The following is a 19,273-nucleotide window of genomic DNA, read 5'->3' as shown; positions in this document are numbered from 1 at the left end:
ACCATTGCAACATGGTCTTTTATTGGCCTAAATTTGAAGCTGTAGTAGGCAGCACCATGGAGAGATCATACGCCAATTCCTATGATTTTTCTCTAGCTACTGATCTGGAACAAGTTGTAGCTCAGGAGTACCCGCTTTGCTATCTGCATATATGTTCCAGATCAGTGACTCACTAAACACTAGGAAAAGAATAAGAATAATAGCAGACGAAAGTAAATCAGTGTTTCTCAACCAGGTTTCAGTGAATCCCCAGGGTTCCTCCAGAGGTTGGGGTTCCTTGAGCAATAAGCAATTTGTGACACTCAGGTCAGATATCACTGACACCAATGTTTATTTTGGCTGTAAAGGTGACATTTTTCCCAATGGCCAGCAATGTAGGAGGAATTTTTCTCACTAACCACCACAGTACTGTGAGCTATGGATATTGTAATCATAATTACTGTTTAGTGTTTATAATTAATCGTAATAATAATTTGCGTATTATTTCATGGGTTCCTCCTTGGTAAAAAGGTTGAGAAACACTGCACTAGATAACCATGATGCCTAACATACCCTTGTTTGCTCTGTGTGAATAATGATCAGTCGCAAATATGCACAATTGAACTTTTATTATTAAAAACAATGCATTAATCACTGTGTTTTGGCACAATTTCAAGTTGCAGGCACATTACATCGACCAATTACTAAACCGAAAGATGTAAAGTGAATCACTGCCAATGTTTATTCACAAAATACTAATACAATAAATAGGTAGATTACCTCTACAATATAAGAAATAGATAGTCCAGACTCAACAAGATATGTACATTAGCACTTCTGCTATAAATAACACTTTAATTTAATATGGCCTTTTTGTGATGATTGGTGAATGTCACATCATAAAGATCATTGTGGCACAACTTACCCTAACTGTACAGGTAAAATTGATAGAGATCATTGGACATTCACAAAGAAGCTGACAATGGTAATATTGTGCTGTGCAATCTTGCATAAATGAATCTGTGTGCTTAAAGTGAACCCATGCAGAAGGTAGTGTATGCAAATGAGTCACCTACTTTGTGCATTAAATGCTGCAGAGCCATGTTGTGAAGAAAACTCCGGTTAAAACAGCACAAGCTCTGCTACTACATTCTTTTAACCGCGTCCACACATAAAGACAATGGTTCACTTTAGCATTGTTAATGGACTTATGTAGGTTGATGTCACTTTTGCACTTTACACCATCAAAATCAGTTCAACAGAAACCTCTGTATATATATATGAGACATAAACATGCAAGTGTAGCCTGATTTAAACACATTCTTTCTAAAGGGGTTGTATATTATTAAATAGCAATGTACAGTGGGGTCTACCCCAATTGCAGAGTTCCAGGGGTCCAAGTGAAGCTTCTACAGCTACACTCACCTCTGGCTGAAAAGCATATCTGAGCTGTTACAAGCTAAAGACAGCTTTTCATACCAGATATATTTGACCTGTCCTGATGGGAAAGCTGCTGTATTGGAGGATTTCTGAAAACCACTGCACAGCCACGGAATTCCATTTCACCCACTTTAAATTTGAATCCCCTTTAACTGCTCACCAGGGTATGTGTGCTAGTGTAAGTGTGTGCACATTCTATGCACATTGTTCTTTATGGCTTGCCAAAATATTTGGCTATTAATGTTATTTCTTCCTTATGACCATCACAGCTCATTAAATAACTGATTAGTAAAAAAGCCTTATATTAAAAATTGTTATAATATTTATTTAAAAAGCTTTGTACCAACATCATCACCACAGCAACTTTGCATGTCTATTTGAGGGTTCAGAACAGCTGGAAGCTCTCTGAACTGCTGTGCACTACAAAGCCATGAATGGCCAAAGGTAGAGATTTTTTTAAGGTGAAATAGCAAATTTAAATTCTTTGTTCCATCAAAAATATTACCCATTTGGCTAAATTCCTGACCTATTATCACAGTCCATCAGTCTCGCTTTCTTTAAAAAAAAAAAGGATTTACAGAGGAACTCCAGTTATGTTTTTTTTCTGGAAACTATAGCTACTGTGCAACTGAAATGTTCTGTTCAGCCAGTTCTTGATTACACCAGTTAGATTGGAGCTGAAAAGCAAAATATATATACACACACACACACATACATTAAATAAGCCTATGTTTTGTACCATTTGTCTTGATTTTCAAAAAAAGCACAGTGATACCTGTCACTTCTGTGCCTTGAGTCTCATTGCTGTTTATTTGCATCGTGAGATATCTGCTGACTCTGACTGCTAGATCCCACAGGTATTGTGTGAGATTTGGTGATGGTATCACTGTGCTGCTCACTGTTCTCCTTGCTGGAGAGAAATAAGTACAAGGATCTCCCAGCTTCTGTATCTTTCAACTTCCCTATTACCCCTGCTGCTTGCTACTTCCACTCTCCCCCTCAATTCCTAGTTCCATTTCACACACATATGATATAGACATATAGATTTACTGGTCAATAGGGATGAGTTTGGGTAGCCATTAGGACTACAAGGAGGTGTTTAAGCTTTGTACATGAGATCTACATGTGGAATGCACACTTTTCCATAAAATAATTGAATGTATTTTGAAATTCTGCAGCTATAACTCCCTGAAACTATACCATAGTTAACCCCCTCCTCTGCAATGTGGGCATTAAACTAAAAATGAAAGGTTCTTTACTGTGAGGCAATCAGTCTCTTTTGCTTTGCACTGTGCTGTCACTTTAACATGTTGTCAGGCCCAAAGACTGGAGCAGGAGGTCATCAGGCTGCCCACAGCACACATGAAAGACTTTATCCCTGTCAGGACAATATTTGTTGACCATTTGAACAGGCAAGTAACAATAGAAGGGTTACCAAGATGAGTGAATGACAAGAATGACTGAACAGAATTAAAACTAATCTAAAACAAAGCATTTATGTATTTCAGAATAAATAATTACCTGTTTTTCGGGAGTTCTGCTTTAAAGCATTTACACTGCTGGCTCACTAGTTTACAATGTATATAACAACTTCAGTCTTACCTGTAAGAACATGGAATATGTATCATGAAAACCAAATCTAATGCCCATATTGACACTGTAAAAATATACGAGTCAACTGCTACATTCTAAGAACAAAATATATTCACATTTACATCAGCAGAACGACCAAAAGCTGTGTTCACGACAATCTGTGGGTGCACAAAGCACCAGTAGCTTATAGTAACTGGCTGGACCTTGCATTTATTAAGCTAAAGATATATGCTCTGTTCAAATGTAAAGACTGTGCTTTTTAATTGGCGCAAGAGACACATCTTTGCCATGTGGTTCTCGATTATCCGAGCCATTGTAGGCCTAGCTATTCTGGTTCTAGATTATCCTAGACATTGTAGACATAGCTATTCTGGTTCTAGATTATTCTAGCCATTGTAGACCTAGCTATTCTGGTTCTAGATTATACTAGCCATTGTAGACCTAGCTATTCTGTTTCTAGATTATCCCAGCCATTGTAGACCTTAGCCATTGTAGACCTAGCTATTCTGTTTCTAGATTATCCCAGCCATTGTAGACCTAGCTATTCTGGTTCTAGATTATACTAGCCATTGTAGACCAAGCTATTGTGGTTCTAGCTTGTCTTAGCCACTGTAGACTTTTAACTTATTATATGATTGATGGCCTGGAATCAGAGCTTTTGAAAATGTAGGCACCAATTCCTTCACTCCATTGAAACTCTATTCCATAGCAAAGAGAAGGATCTTGAAGAGTACAGACTCATGTGACCAAATGATGCTGTCCTGCCTAAAAAATTAATGAAAATAATGCTAAATCTGGCAACAGATGAAATTATGGTTTAGTTTGAAGGTAACATGTCATGTGACATGGTGTCTTGCCCATTCTGAGCAAAAAGGCTGGAAAAGTCTTGGATGGGATGTATATAGTGTCAGACTAAGCTGATTTTTTTGTTAAAGGTTCCAGGGATTTCTGTGTCTGCCAGACAGTTGGCTTTTATAAAAAGGGGTCCTTGTGAGGTCTTTGGCCACCCGAACCATGTTTGGGTTTTTCCCTGGAATTTACTCAGCCGGGTGCTCTATTTAGAATGCACAGGACCAGACTGCAAGGAGCTCAGTGGTTTCCCAAAACCTGAAGGTAGAATAGCTCAGGAGGGAAAACACTTCAAAAGTAAGAAATCAATATTGGTTTATGCAAAAGGACTTGTTTAGACTGTATGATTAACCAGAGGGGGAACTAACCATTAAGTTAGTTGGCCAGCCGGGCTAGGATTTGTTTTGTTGTTTTTTTCACATTGTGTTAACCTGCCTGTGTTATAGACACTATTTGTGAACTGTTTGAGAAACTAAACTTGTGCTGCCTTATTTTAAACTGCTGCCACGAGCAAGCTCACACTGTGTTGCCTCTCTTCCCTCTTTTATTCCCACCTCGCAAGTGCTCCTCCACAATTCCTTCTTCTGAGGCTGCCACTGGGAAATACACAGTGTTTATGGGTATGCTTGGATTTACTGGCCTACCTATGAATTGTCACATGGAAGAGGGGTTATATCATCTTCCCATTAGGTTCAAAATAACAGGTACTTTGTTAGCACTTGCAAACATGAGAGGCTTAGCCTGGCTCAGGCTGCTCTTAGTTATGTCACTTATACATATGCCCCAGAGGTATTATTCTACAAAAGTACAATTTTCATTAACCTCCTGGGCGGTTTTATTTGTCTGGATTAATTTGTCTAAAAGCGGTACATTGTTTTTCATGAAAATTTATTTTACAGTATAATATAATAGTATGAGTATATTAAAGTTTGAAACAAAATCATGGCGAAATAATAAATTAAATAAAATTATAAAAAAAACACTGTATTGCATTCAATACAGTTATTTTGTATTGAATGCAATACAAAATAATTTGAAACTCTCACCATAACCCCAACGCAACAGCCGCACGCACCGTCACCGGGAACTCCCGGGTGACTCATCAAATGTGGAGGACGCTCGCCGGAGCATATGAGAGGATGGGGATCGCAAAGAAAGACGCTGGTGGACCAGGTAACACTCTATTTATCATTGTCCTTCATTGTTTTAGCTACCCCGTTGTTGTACAGCTGTTCTATTGTTTTTTTTATTCTTTTTGGCTTTTAATGCCACTTCCTATTTGGGAACAAGGCTGGCTTATGCATTATAAGGTATCATGGTTTTGTCAATCTTGCATGCACATGCTGGTGCACAGATAAATGGACAGTGTCCATGTCCAGGTTCTCCTTCATGCAGTGCTGTACCAGCACCAGAAGCTAAAGACAGGAAGTCATGTAACTGCCAATAAAACTACATAGAAGGCATTTTTTGTTACCTTTTTTAAGAATGGTTATCTAATATTCTATCTCAGCATTTTAGCTAGATACAATTGAAATCTTGGTTTATATCTTCTATAAATCACATCATTCAGCATAATATAATGGAAGAAATGCAACAATTTTCATATTAGGTCCCAGACTAAATATCTGGACCTGAATATATAGCTATCTATAAATTGTAGGGATAGGAGCAAAAATGATGAGGTGATTGTGTATAGAGATTTCAGAAACTGATGAGTTCATTGTGTTTTTTTAACGGTTCTGATAAAATAGGCAAAAAAGGCTGATAAAAGGATTACAATAGGTTACAATACTACGCTGGGCTTTTTCCTGCTCATGTGACCAGTGTTGGCATTTGAGTATGTGATCTCTGTTAAAAGGGAGCATTAAGATTGGCTTATTCTTCCCTTTAACAGAGATGCTATGGCCCAAAACATGTGCCAAAAGCTATTCCTTTTATATTTTTTTAAATAATTCATCCATCTCATTCCAAGACTGATACAACTTTACAGATTTACAGCAACACCTCTAAATAGGTATATATATACCATTAAAATATAATATAATATTATAATGGTGCTTCCTACAAGAAAAATCTTTTTTAGCTCAGCCTTAAGCGTAAGATCCAGTTTTCTCGGCCTGCTCTTCCATGTCTGAAGTTAGTATGATCATTTGTGTACAGCCCCAACCTACCACCAAGCAAATAAAATTACACTGCCAAAACCTATAAGCAGAAGACTTCAGATTCATCACATTGTTGGTGAAACTCAAGAAAAAGTACTACCTGATACAATATGCATTTCTGGCTGATCCCAAATTATGAGCTATTCTGATCCAAATTATATTTCGTTTTAAAGATATTTTATGGAATTATAGCACCAGTATATCAATTTTTATTTAATGCTTATTTGTATTGACAATAGGTGTTGTAGCTTTGCATCTACTATTCCAGCTAAAAGGCCAGTGCCTATGTCTCTCTCCTTATATGATTTGGGATTTTAGCTGGTTTGAGTTTGGTAGAAGGTGAATTAAATATATTGGGAATTGCATGCAATGACAGACACTACAGCTTGAAAAACCCTTCTTCATGGAATATACATTTGCATTAAATGGAAGTTATCACATTAGCCTGTAGAACTTTTTTCATTTCTGTTTATATAAGGTAACTTGTAGCTCAGGTTTGCTGGTCTGTAATGGCCCTTTAATGACAATTACAAATTGCCATCTAAGAAATATTAATAAATGCACCCCAAACAATCACATGATAACAAGAAAACAACCTTCCTAGAATGCTGAATACATACAGGTTACAGAATTGTGCAAATGAGAAATGTTTTGCACTTTCACAATAAAGCTTGCATAAAATGGTGAACTGAAAAAAATGATTTTCACAATCTGCAAACCAAACCAAAATGACACAAAATAAATACATATGTTCTGCTGCTGGTATGAAAATTAAGGGTAAATCCTCCAAAAACTGATATTTCAGCTGCAACTAGATAGCAATAGGCTTTTATGTGTAAGATTTCCAGTTCTCCCCAGAATTTTTTTTAAGCTGGGTGCAAAGAAATTGTAGGCGGCCCCTGTGTTTAGACTGATCTCTTCAGTAACCATCAAAAAGCAGCCAGGTGGTTACTGAAAAGTGAAGGGTAGTGCACCCAGCTAAAAGGGTCTGGGGGGAACACTGCTCTCCTTTCATGAGTTTACTTGTCAGTATTGAAAATTCACCAGGAGGACTGAGACCCCCTAAAGACAGAGTGGCAGGTCAAGGGAGCTGGGAACTATGCATATGAGGACCCTACTACTGTCCCAAGAAATATAACAAACTTGTGATTAAAAAGTCAGAGTGTCCTTTTGATAACACAATTCATTGTAAAGCCTGTTTAATTTTAGGTTTTGGATAGCACAGAGATAGACATTAGTTTTTGTCTCATGTAAGATTCTCCTTACTCACAACATGAAGAAGGTAGAAATCTTATCAAAGCAGAAGGATATTACCTCCAACGCTCACCATATGTGATACAAGGGGCCTGATTTATTAAAGCTCTCCAATGCTGGAGAGGATATACTTTCAACAGTAACCCCAGGTGATCAAGCAAAGCTAGAATGGTTTATTTCAAAGTCAACTATCTCAACTATCCAATCAATCTGTATTCATCACACGTGTCCTTGCACTAGGTAAACTTCAGAAAAGATTTCTCAGATGCCCTGTGCTGGATTTCTCTCTTAAGGTTGAGTTAGGTGCACCAGATAGAAGGAAGATGCCTTTTACTACAAAGCATTCAGGTGGAATGAGTTAGGTTTTCATTTTGTTTTCTGGAATAATAGGATTTTACATTTAATGGACATCATGTGGGCACTGCTGGATCTTAATTATTAGATGTTGCACTATGTGGAGTTGTAGGTAGATCTAAAGAAGATTGTATAGTAAGATTGTATGGTGAGCATTAAAAAACTGTTACCACTACAGGTGTCCTCAAAGAAGCATTTTCCCCTCACCTCCTGTTTCTGTGACGAATCCAATGTTTTGGATTTCCCATAGCTTTTTGTATCAGAGACAATAACTATTAGGCCTAATAGAGCGGTAATTCCACCCAGCAGAGACACAAAGGGGAATAAAAACTTGCCAAAGTATCTAACTAAGCTATGAAAAGCTGAATAAATTTTGCCTTGACATATGCTTTAAATATCAGTTTTAGCAGGCCTGCACCTTTTATGATGATCCCAGTGGAATATCACAATGTAACAGATATTCCAAAATGATAATAAAATACAAGAAATAACTTCCTAGCAGCATATGGATTTGTGAGTTTTTGTTCATTTGATCATTTGATCATTTCTCGGTCGCTAAACTCTAACATATACATTACATTACGAGGAATGGGTAAAAGATTCTACATTCTATGTCATGGAGTACATTTTTGATTTGATTTTTTTTTCATTTATGTTTGATGACTATTCAATTACATTTGGGCACTTTTAGAACAATGGCACTTCATGTTTCTTGTTTCGATTTTAGGCACAATGTGACAGCGTTAACCTTGTTAGTCCTTCGCGATGCATCTTGTAGAGCAGTTTGAACTCCGCAGGAAGTTGGTGGGACTCCTGCCATTTTGTGGTGAATTTTGTTCCTTTTTTGTCATAGTAATGGTAGGGTAGATCCTTCCCGGTGTTTGGGTCCCAGCCGAAGGGCCAAAATCCATAGAGGTGTATTTCATCACAGATAGATGAGGCCAGTGTATACATCAGAATACCAGTGCTCAATCGTTTAGGTGATAAATGCTTGTTTTTCCAATACCTACAGAAAGAGATAGAAATGTTAGAGGTTTGGCTCTAAGTGAATTATTGAATTTCATATAGGGGATCCATAGCACAAGGGGCCATTCACAAAATATACATACAAAAACACTACCTTTTATAATAAACCAAAGCCTGCATTTATATTAAGCCAACACTCTTGCCTTGCAGCATTTCAAACTTTGATCCTGTTTCAACATTATCTATATTTACTTTGTGGTTTTATTCCCACAAAGAAAACTTTATGAATTTAGTGTTTGGTTATATTCCTACAAAGGATACAATCTGAATGGCGTGCTTGGTTGTGTTACTATCAAGAACATAATCTGTATGAAGTGCTTGGTTCTGTTCTCACCAGGGACACCATCTGTATGGAAAGCTTGGTTCTATTCCAACCAATGACATTATCTTTATGGATTGTTTAATTTTTTTCCCCACCAAGGACACCCTTCTCATGTGGAATGTTTGGTTCCCAACAAAGGGCATTATCTGTATAGAAAGCTTGGTTCTATACCAATGACTTTCTTCTCATATAAAATGCTTGCTTCTCTTCCCTACCAAGAATACTATCTGCATCGGGCGCTAAGTTCTATTTTCCACCAAAGACACTCTCATCATAGAGTGCTTGGTTCTATTCCCAATCAAAAATACTATCTGCATGGGGAGCTAAGTTCTAGTTCTGACTAAGGACACTCTCCCCATGTTGTGCTTGGTTCTATTCCCAACCAAGAATACAATCTGTATGGGGTGCTTGTATTATTCTCACCAAGGTCTCACCAGGCCATAACTGGTCCTATACCTACCATTCATACTGTCTGTATGGAGTTTTTTATACCTGTATGGCAAAGAACACTATCCGCATGAGAAGCTTGGTTTTATTCTGACCAGTGAAACCATGCAATGCTTGCTTTCCTTTCTATCAATTAAGTATTTAGCCTTATTCCTTCTAATACCACAATTTGTATCATGGGGTGTTTAGTTATTTAGTTATTATTTTAAAAAGCTATTTTTGATTTTGATACCTGCTCTCCAGTTTAAATACATTTATTGGCCTGGCACAAGCATGTGGAATGGAAAGAGTGAAGTCAGAACGGCAGTAGCTTTCATTGCTTTCTTTACACAAAAATGGCAGACTGCTGTAATGGAACTAAAGTTAATAAATAAATAAATTGCAAACAAGCAAGTTCTAGATTGGAGAAGGAACAGGTGATGTCATTTCTGCAATCAAATAAACCTACCTGACTGTTCATATTTTTTTTATTACATTCACCTGTTCTTTATTTGGTCCTTTTCTAAGTTCAGGTCTTTAGTTATCTTGATTGGCCAGGCTGAAAAGATGTCATTCCTGCACATATGTGTAAGAGGCATGCTGGGATACCTGGCATTGTACACTGATGTCAGGTACATCAGCAATATATTCCTATGCAAGTTCCGTGGCAAGAGAGCATTATGTGCCCCCTGTATAGGAATATGCAGAGAAATCACAGACAAGTAAGTGAATGAACTTTTAAACTCAACCCACAAGAAGGGGGAGCAATCTCTCTGCTAGGACCCTGGACAATAATGAAGCCTATCAGGACTCTACAAAGGCTATGCAGTGCTCTACTCTTTAGTCCAATATTCTTTTCTTACCCGAGATCGAATTCCATGTGCCATTCGATGGGATTTTATGACATTTTAAAACCAACGTCAACCATTTTGGCATTCCCTGCTATGGTTTCCTCAAGCCATGGCAAGAAAGACTCAATAAAGGTCGAGCAATGAAATTAAAAGCCAGTGTGTGAAAGGACTATAAAAATGTAATAGATGGATTGTTGTAATAAAAACTGGCAAATCTGATTTGGAGGGCTTACACATCTTGATGAAATGCCAAATCTTATTTAAGGACTGCAGCTAGAATCTGACAATGGTTAAGCAGTGAACGGCAATATAATTGGAGATTATTAATGTGTCACATAGCGGTTTGTCAGTTTGCAGCGTATATGGAGATATCAAAGAAACTATAGGTGTCAGACATTATTGCTGTGTTCACAGAAAGCTCTTATGAGCAATAAAACATATATTTAAAGGGGGAGAATACCTTGTTTGTATGGAATTTTGGTCTTAAAGTGTCCTTTAAAATACATGGATATAGAAGGACAAAAACCATATATCAGATTTAATATTACACGCACAGCTTTATGGCACTAGAATGCATTAAAATGCTATTCAAGCTGGAATGCTAAAAATGCATGATTATATAAAATGTTATCTACCTTGCCTGAAAGCAAAATTCACATATTAAACAGCCGTTGGCTATACTTAAACTCATGCTCTATAAAATTGCCACGGAAGTACAACCCCCTTTCCTGATAATCTTTCTATAGGGGAGGTGTTTTGTAGTCCTCTGAGCTGAATTTAATTTCAAAGTTGATAACATTGCTTGTGATTTCATTGAAAGATGCAGTGCATAGGAAATTAGGAGCACCTGAATTTTACTTATGTACAAAAACTACTTCTAGATACAAAATGATGCCCTGGTACACACATGGTGCCCTCAATCTTCTCCCAGGCCTGTGAGTGTATTTGTGGTAGAAGAGGAAGCCTGGAGGATTCTATTAAAGATGGGTATAGACATGCGATATAAGATAACAGCTCCAACATATTGCACACACATTACAGTGCTCTCCCCAAACTTTTAGCTGGGCGCACAACTCGGCTCTTTTCATCAACCACCCGGCTGTTTTTGGGTCATTACTGATGAGTTGAGTAACAATACAGTGGCTGCCACCCCTTGCTTGCAAACATTCCTCCTTATCACCTTTTCTCTGTTGCAAATATCTTGCTTCAGGACAAACTATGGAACCCACTATTTATTGTCTTTGACTGTATAAGGTTCCTATTTATTTGCTTGATCAAACCAATACATATATGATCCATGTTACACTAGTAACCACAAGAGTAATACAGGCTGTAAGTAACACAGCAAGTCCATGGGCTGTTAGAATATTCAAAACTCATCAGCACATACCTGTAAAGAAGAAACAGAAATATTTGCCTCGGCTGCACCACTGAACATTGCTCTATGCCTATGCTCTATGAGAAAAAGTCTTCTAAAGTCCACAGGTAAACCAGCACCTCTGGGAGTGTAGATCTTCATAGCCCCTGTTGCTCTCACTAGTTCCTCCTGCTGCCCTCTATGTCACTGCAGAAGACAGCGGGGAACTGAAGGTCAGCAGAAAGAACCACAAGGACTGGCAATCCCAGTAGTTCTGGTATCTCTGTGGACTTGAGGAGGAAAATCTCTCATGATAAGAACAGCATTCAGCAATATGGGTGCAGAAGTAATCTGTTTCTTCTTCACAGGTATGTGCTTTCCTATTCATGTGATAGGCTCACATGTCAGATGATAGGGTATTAAAAGAGAAATTATAATGAAAACAAATTATTAAGGTCCAGCAATATTGCCAGACAGTTTATTTTAAGGTAGATCCATGCAGTAATGTCTTCTAGATACAATTTACCTTTTTCCCATGCATGCATGAATCTACTTGCACTGAGCATGTCCTTGCAGAGGACAAGCAATGTTTGCAACAGGTATACAAATCTGCTGATTGGCTTGTGGTGTGTTGTAAGCTCTTTATAAAGTGGTGCTAAATGATTTGTATTTTAAACTGAACACATCGGTAACTATGGATCACAATATTGGCAGGAGTGTGTTGGCAGGCAAAGAATACACAAAACAATCTCACATATTGCCATATTTCTGGTATTTCCATGCATGAATGTGCATGCTCACCACTATATATGCATTTAGCATTGAGTTCAGTCTTGGCAAAAACACCTTCAAACCCTTTTTTGTCACAATAAAAGTGTGAGAAACAATTTTAAAGGTGCGAACACAATTAAACCAGCACAAAACAGTAAAAGGCTTATTGCTGTCTCATAACTAAAACACAATCTCTGTAATTGTCAACAGGTTTGTGACAACCATTAACCTTTCTATCTGTTGTATCTCCATTTACATTTTCAAGGTAGCGCTTATTTTATATAATGAAACGTTACTATATTTTGTAACACATTTAAAGTCAAATAATTTCAAGGTGCAAAGACACATCAAAACAAAGAGATTGATAACTTTGTTTTTTCAAAAAAAAAGACCAAAAGCCTATAATGGGCTCCATCTACCAGTAAAGTTCTTTCCTTTTAGATGGAGTCATCTTTGCATTTGTAAATGGCATCCTCACCCATTGCATGCTGTACAATAGCAGTAAAATGGTTAAAGTATTCCAGACAGGTCTCTGCAGAAGAAAAGCTCTCCTCTTCTATGGCCTAAATTTTCTACCTTTTCTCTATTTCAGCACTGCAACTGTCAATGGGCCTGATTTATTAAAGCTCTCCTCTTCCATGGCCTAAGTTGTCTACATTTTCTCTCTTTCAGCACTGTAACCCATGTCAATGGGCCTGATTTAATAAAGCTCTCCAAAGCTGGAGAAGATACACTTTCATCAGTGAAGCTGGGTAATCCAGCAATCCTGGAATTGATCTGGTTCAGGATTGAAAACATTTGCTAGAAATTAGTAAATGACTTTGAAGAAATCCATTTCAGGTTTGCTTAATCACCCAGCTTCACTGATGAAAATGAATCCTGTCCAGCCTTGGAGAGCTTTAATAAATCATAAATAATAAAGTGGAACAACAGTTTGCCATGAGACTGGGTTTCATTGCAGAAAGGGAAAGCCAATGCCCATTTTGCAATAAAACATACTCACTTGATCACTCCCTTGTTGAAGCTGGCATATCCTAGATATCCCAGATTTCCCTGCTGCTGCCGGGATTTACGTCATCCCGGACCCACCAAGCAAGATGGCTGAACATCTAAACAAGGAAAAGAGTAAGAAAGACGATGGCAGTGCCTGAAATGGAATGTTGACAGGTGAGTGTACACAGAGTTTGGTTCCACTTTATTGGCTTGTGGTTACATCAGATTTCTACCACGTGCCATGATTCCATTCTCCAGTCGCAACATCACTGCTGTGTTCAGTATTGATATAGAGGTCAAAGGAATGAACAACAGTATGTGGTCAGAACACAAGCACCATACTCTCCTATAAGCTTTGAACAACTACATTAGGGTAAAATAGTTCTTCTTTTGCAGGGAACTTTCAACTGGATGCGTTTGAGTTAGTTCAGATTTCCATTATAGCATTTGATCTCTATATGACCCACATTCAATGCATTTCTATTCCGTGGAAAGTGGCTTTTACAGTCCCATTGTCTTCTAAATACCCTAATAATACTCATATGCCTGTGTCTCTTCTTTCCTGTTTCATCAGCTGGTACATTTCAGCTGGCATGCAGGAGATGATGTACATAAGGTAAATTACTATAAAAAAAACTTTTTTCATTGACCACAAGTACTCATTGCATTATCCACTTTTTCATTATTCAGTCAGTATTATTTTGGCGCATAATGATTGTTAACATATCACTAAAAAATTACTTGTCAAATCAATGTTTGTTCAATATTTCACCAAAGTATTGATCAAAAGTTATCTAAAGAAACAGCACTCTTCTGATTGCAATCCCGGCTTCCCTTGCATGTTCCGGGACTGAAGGAACTCCCGCATGCCTATGTGAGAGTTAGGCTACGTACACACGTCAGATGATCCTCATCCGATTATCGTCTCAGGGCAAGTATGAGACGAGAATCTGGTGCGTGTACAGTGCTTGTCCAACGTCATTCATGGATCTGTCCTGGTGGACTGTAATACAAGTGAAGGGGAGAAAGTGAATCGGGGTGCCTCTCCGTCATTCTCCCCCCTCTCCTTTCCATAGAGCAGAACAGCACTGTTAGTACAGCGCTTGTTCAGTCTTTTGTCATTGGGAAGGATCTTTCACGATCAAAAAAACAACAAAAATCTAACGTGTGGACATAGCTTTACGTCATCCCAGCCCGGCCAATCATGATGATAGAAGATCAGGATGCAGAAGAAAAGAATGGAGAAGATAGAGGCACCAGTGATGGAACAGGGAATCAGTATTTACCCAGACATTTTTTTTAAGCAGGGTGGGAAGCTGTAGGTGGGTGGCAGCCCCTGTATTGTGACCCAACTCTTCAGTAACCACTCAAAAACAGCTGGGTGGTTACTGAAAAGTGCCGGGTGGTTCACCCAGCTAAAGGGGGCTGGGGAGAACACTGGGGAAAAGTGAGTAACCCTGGGGTTTGAGTGTTGATCAATAGAAAATATTGCATTTTGGTTTTTCTTTTTGTTGGGTAGCCCAAGAACTTTTCATAAAAAAAAACACAATAACTTCATTAACTAATAAATATATAGCCTAGACAAGAAAAGGATTGAAGAAACATTCTCAACCTACCGAAAACAATGCAGTACAGGTAGTCCCCGGGTTAAGGACATCTGACATACGTACTACTCGTAGATATGAACGGGGGCTTCCCTGCTCCCTCGTGTGCAGGACGGAGGTTTGATGGGGGGAGGGGGCAGTTTGCATGACTTGCAGAAGAAATTTTTTGTTAAACACAGCTGAGGTTGTGGGTGATCTAAAGGACTGAGCTGATCTGTAGCATTTTAAATCTTTAATGACCAAGACAAACTCTGCAGTTGTTTCTTTTTGCATATCAAAGCACAGCTTGCTCCACAAGGTAATGAATGTTTAGGCTCCATACAGTTTTTTTTTGTTTTTGTTTTTTTGCTTTGTTTGTGATTAGCATTTTTTACAGTAGATTTTATACAGTAAATGACACCATGCTGCCTAATAATATGTTGAGACATACATCTGTCCTAATTGCATTTATTCGAATAATGTACCTGTTCTGACTTACATACAAATTCAACTTAAGAACAAACATACAGTCCCTATCTCATATGTAACCCGGGGACTACCTGTATGAGTTCTTAAAGACATTTTCATTAATGGCTTGGAACACTTTGTTCCTGCACAAAATGATCTTATAGCTTGGTACATTATGGTGTTTGGTTATACATATCAGCTTTATTTATTTTTTATATTAATAGAAAAACAACACAAATCTTGTTGTTTCCTTTTTATTGAGGGATATGGAAAATACTGCATATGGATGTTGTATATACAGGACGTAGCTTTCGAACATAAAGTACAACTTCAGGGTTTCTGAAAACCGGATTTAAAACTAGGCTTAAAGTACTGTAAAAAAGTCACTGATGGTCAACTTCAGCCACTCTCCATCCCAGAGGGCTGCACAAAAGCTGTTTTTATATAATTTCTATATTTAAAACATTACATTGTGGCACTCCCAGGTAAAAAATAGTCTGTTTGTATAAAATGTAACAATAAGCAATCTTTTTACATTTATGCTCTGCATAAGCAGCCTTGCTATAGCATTGATACATCTATGTTTGATTTCATGATTTCCATTGATAACTTAGCACCACTGTTTCAAGGGGAGGAAAGATACAGCTGCACTGGCCAGACAAAAGCTCCAGGCAGACGTCAGATGACCATTGGACAATCATCCCTGGAAATCATTTACCAATTAGGTCTTGCTGCCAGCATCAGATATATAAATGAACGCTGTACACACAATTCTGTTCTATAGAGAGGGGAAGGATGAGCAAGCGGCACCCCACTGTGCTCTCTTCTATAAAAGTGAACAGTGCTCATTTCTGATACGTCCTGACGCTAGAGGGCCGCTGTACAGATTTTTGCCCAAGATGAGCACGCCATTATCTGACCTGTGGAAGTAGCTTAAGAGGAAGTGTTATGACATCATAATATCACTTAGTACTGTATGCAAGCATATGAGTTGGCAAGTGATGGTCTCCCTGTTAGGTATGTTGGGGGTAATTTACAAAAGGAATTTAAGCTTTTAACTTACAAATTAAGTTATCCCCTTGCAAGAGATAATCCATTTGCTTAGTAAATGCAGGGAACATTTACTTAGCAAAAAACATTCAATCACATGCAATAAAAAACATTTTTTTCCTTTCAAAAGATTGAAGTCAGCAGAATTTATTCTCATTTATAAAACAGGAGAATGCAAGGGAATAATTCACCTTGGTAAATGAACAGCCAATCTTGCTTCAGTAAATCCCCCCCCCCCCCCCCCCCCGAGTGGTCCTGATTTATTAAAGCTCTGCAACACTGCGGAAGACAGACTATCATGGGTGATAGACATATCATAAACCTGGGTGATCCAGCAAACCCAGAATGAATATTTGCAGAATAACTGCATATCATTTTTAAGAAATTAATTCCACGTTCGCTGTATCACACAGGTTCTCCCATGATAGTCTGTCTTCTCTGGTCATGAGAGCTTTCATAAATCGGCCCCAATGCATGATATAGTGTGATACCATATATAAAAAAATCCCTCAGTTTCTGATAACCTTTTGTTTTACTGTATCTTTTAGTTTGATGCTTAGCATTGTCCATAAAACACGGTTGCACTCAAAAAAGAAACATATTTCTTACCTGTTGACATGCTGCATGATGTTTCCAGGCCATGCCAGCTGCACTTTCAGTTGATCACGATGTTCCACAAAAAAGTCCACTAATGTTCTTGTGACTGTGGCAGAAGTATGGAAGAAAAATGCCGGGATCCACAATATGGCTCCATCAAGCTTTTTTAAGTTCAAGAAAAAGTTATTCCGGTCTTGTATGGTCAGAAGATTGTTATAATACTTCTCGAGAATACTGGGGTTAAAAGTGGTCAAGTTGGTCTTTCGGCCAACATCTTTATGAAAAGCTTCCGTTGGAGCAAAGTTACATCGAAAAACAAAGTCGGCGCTGTCTATTTCAGCTCCACACTGGCTTTCTGTCAGGATGCCGCTGTTTCCTATGACCGCACAAATGTTGTAATGCTTGTTCATGATGGGTGAACTGTCTGGCAGGAGTGATCGGAAGTTATTGCTGATAGAAAAGACATATTTATGACTGGAATAGTCGTAATGCATCAGCTGTCCAGTTCGCACACTATTCTTGGTCAAAGAAAAATTTCGGATTACATCCACATTCTGCAGAATCTCTCGCCTAACAAGTAAAAGAAACAAACATATTAGTCCCAGGTATTTTATTAGACATTGTATAATGCTGACGAAATGCTTTTTTATAGTTTTATAATTTTGTCTCCTGTTCATTGTGGAATTGCAGTGTTTCCAAACTTAGTGCCTCTAAGCTCATTTCAGATGTGCAATAGACTGCTGTGATCAACTGTGCCCCCAACTCCTCCTGTGGCTTCTGGTCTCTGGAGGAAGAATTGCACAGCAACCGCAATGCATTGACCTGCAGTACAATTTGCATCTGTGTGCACAGCAGCAGTTTGCTGCCATGCAGTTTTAGGCTGTGTTTATTTTTAACGACAAACGCCTGAAATATGCATAAACGAGCGCTCTACATACAGCGATGTCCTGTTCTATGGGGGGGGGGGGGGGAAAGCGAGCGGCACCCCCACTGTGCTATCCACCCTTCAGTTTCATTGGGGTCGTTCGTCTTCTCTTGTTCATGGATCCACCAGGATGAATCTATGAACGACATCAGACGGCCCCAGTACACGTCAGATTCTTGTCCGAGACGAGTCCTGTGGCTCATATTAGCCGAGAATCATCTGACGTGTGTATGAAGCCTACACATCTGAAAGAGGTCTTACTGTGAATTAGACTGTTGGAAACAGTTTTACTTTGTACCTGTAGTAAAACCTGCATTTCAAAACAATAGATCCAGGGATACACCATGTAACCAAAACATTTCGGAGTTAATGTGTTTTAAGTTAAGTGTGCTGTTAATGCTACAGGGTACCAGGACAATGAAGAGATTTGTGCCCGTCCAATCTCCAAAAATTCAAGCATGACAGCTACATCAGGTACATAATTTGTTGATTCTGGTGTGCAGGAAATAAGAGCGGATTACAGAAAGCCCTGACCTGAACTCTACTGTACACCTTTGAAATGAGTTGAAAGCCTCAGTGTGAACCAAAACTTCTTATCCATCATCTTTTGGCTTAATGGACACATTTTACCACAGTCACAAGGCCTCCTAAGAAGTAGAGGGGCTGGTAAAGCTGCAAAGTGAGGGCTAACTCCAAACTGCAAACTTCAATGCAATTATAGAATGGGGTTACCGACAACCTTATATAGGTGTGATGGTCAGGTGAACATAAACCTTAAGCCATACAGTGTAAAGGTAATTAAATTTATAAACAAATCTTGAATATTTTCTGTCCACATCAAGTTGGTCTCCACCTCTTCTGTCATATCAGCTACCATATTGTTTTCTATATATGATGGGCAGCCCACAAAAGCAATAGGAAGTCTCAGAACAGAGAGGAGAGAGACCAAACTATATATTTACAGAAGAAATTTGCTTCTTTCTCTTAATCTTCTGATTATTTTGTCATGTAGTTTCATTGGACCTGATTTATTAAAGCTCTCCAAGGATGGACAGGATACACTTTCATCAGTAAAGCTAGGTGATACGGCAAATCTGAAATGGGTTTCTTCAAAGTATTTTGCTATTTGCTAGCAAATGTTTGGAATCCTGGACCAGGTCCAGGTTTGCCGGATCACCCAGCTTCACCGATGAAAGTGTATCCTCTCCAGCCTTGGAGAGCTTTAATAAATCAGGCCCATTGAGTGGATTTCAAAGTTGAACTCCAGGCAAAC

At 38.4% G+C, this 19,273-nt stretch overlaps 1 protein-coding gene across 1 annotated transcript in view; it reads right to left on the bottom strand.

The window, feature by feature from the left end:
* Nucleotides 1-593: 593 nt before the first annotated feature.
* ST8SIA3 (ST8 alpha-N-acetyl-neuraminide alpha-2,8-sialyltransferase 3) overlaps nt 594-19,273 on the bottom strand; it is a 30,494-nt gene continuing 11,814 nt past the window's right edge. The window contains exons 3-5 of the mRNA XM_072416515.1: nt 17,088-17,645; nt 3,550-8,637; nt 594-3,493 (exon numbers count right to left, since the gene is read on the bottom strand). Coding sequence (XP_072272616.1) covers nt 8,355-8,637; nt 17,088-17,645 — 841 coding nt within the window. The 3' untranslated portion in view covers nt 594-3,493; nt 3,550-8,354. The remainder of the gene's footprint in view (nt 3,494-3,549; nt 8,638-17,087; nt 17,646-19,273) is intronic.

Source organism: Pyxicephalus adspersus, chromosome 6 (assembly GCF_032062135.1).
Source record: "Pyxicephalus adspersus chromosome 6, UCB_Pads_2.0, whole genome shotgun sequence".
Taxonomy (NCBI): Eukaryota; Metazoa; Chordata; class Amphibia; order Anura; family Pyxicephalidae; genus Pyxicephalus; species Pyxicephalus adspersus.
This window is presented reverse-complemented; position numbering and strand designations above follow the sequence as displayed.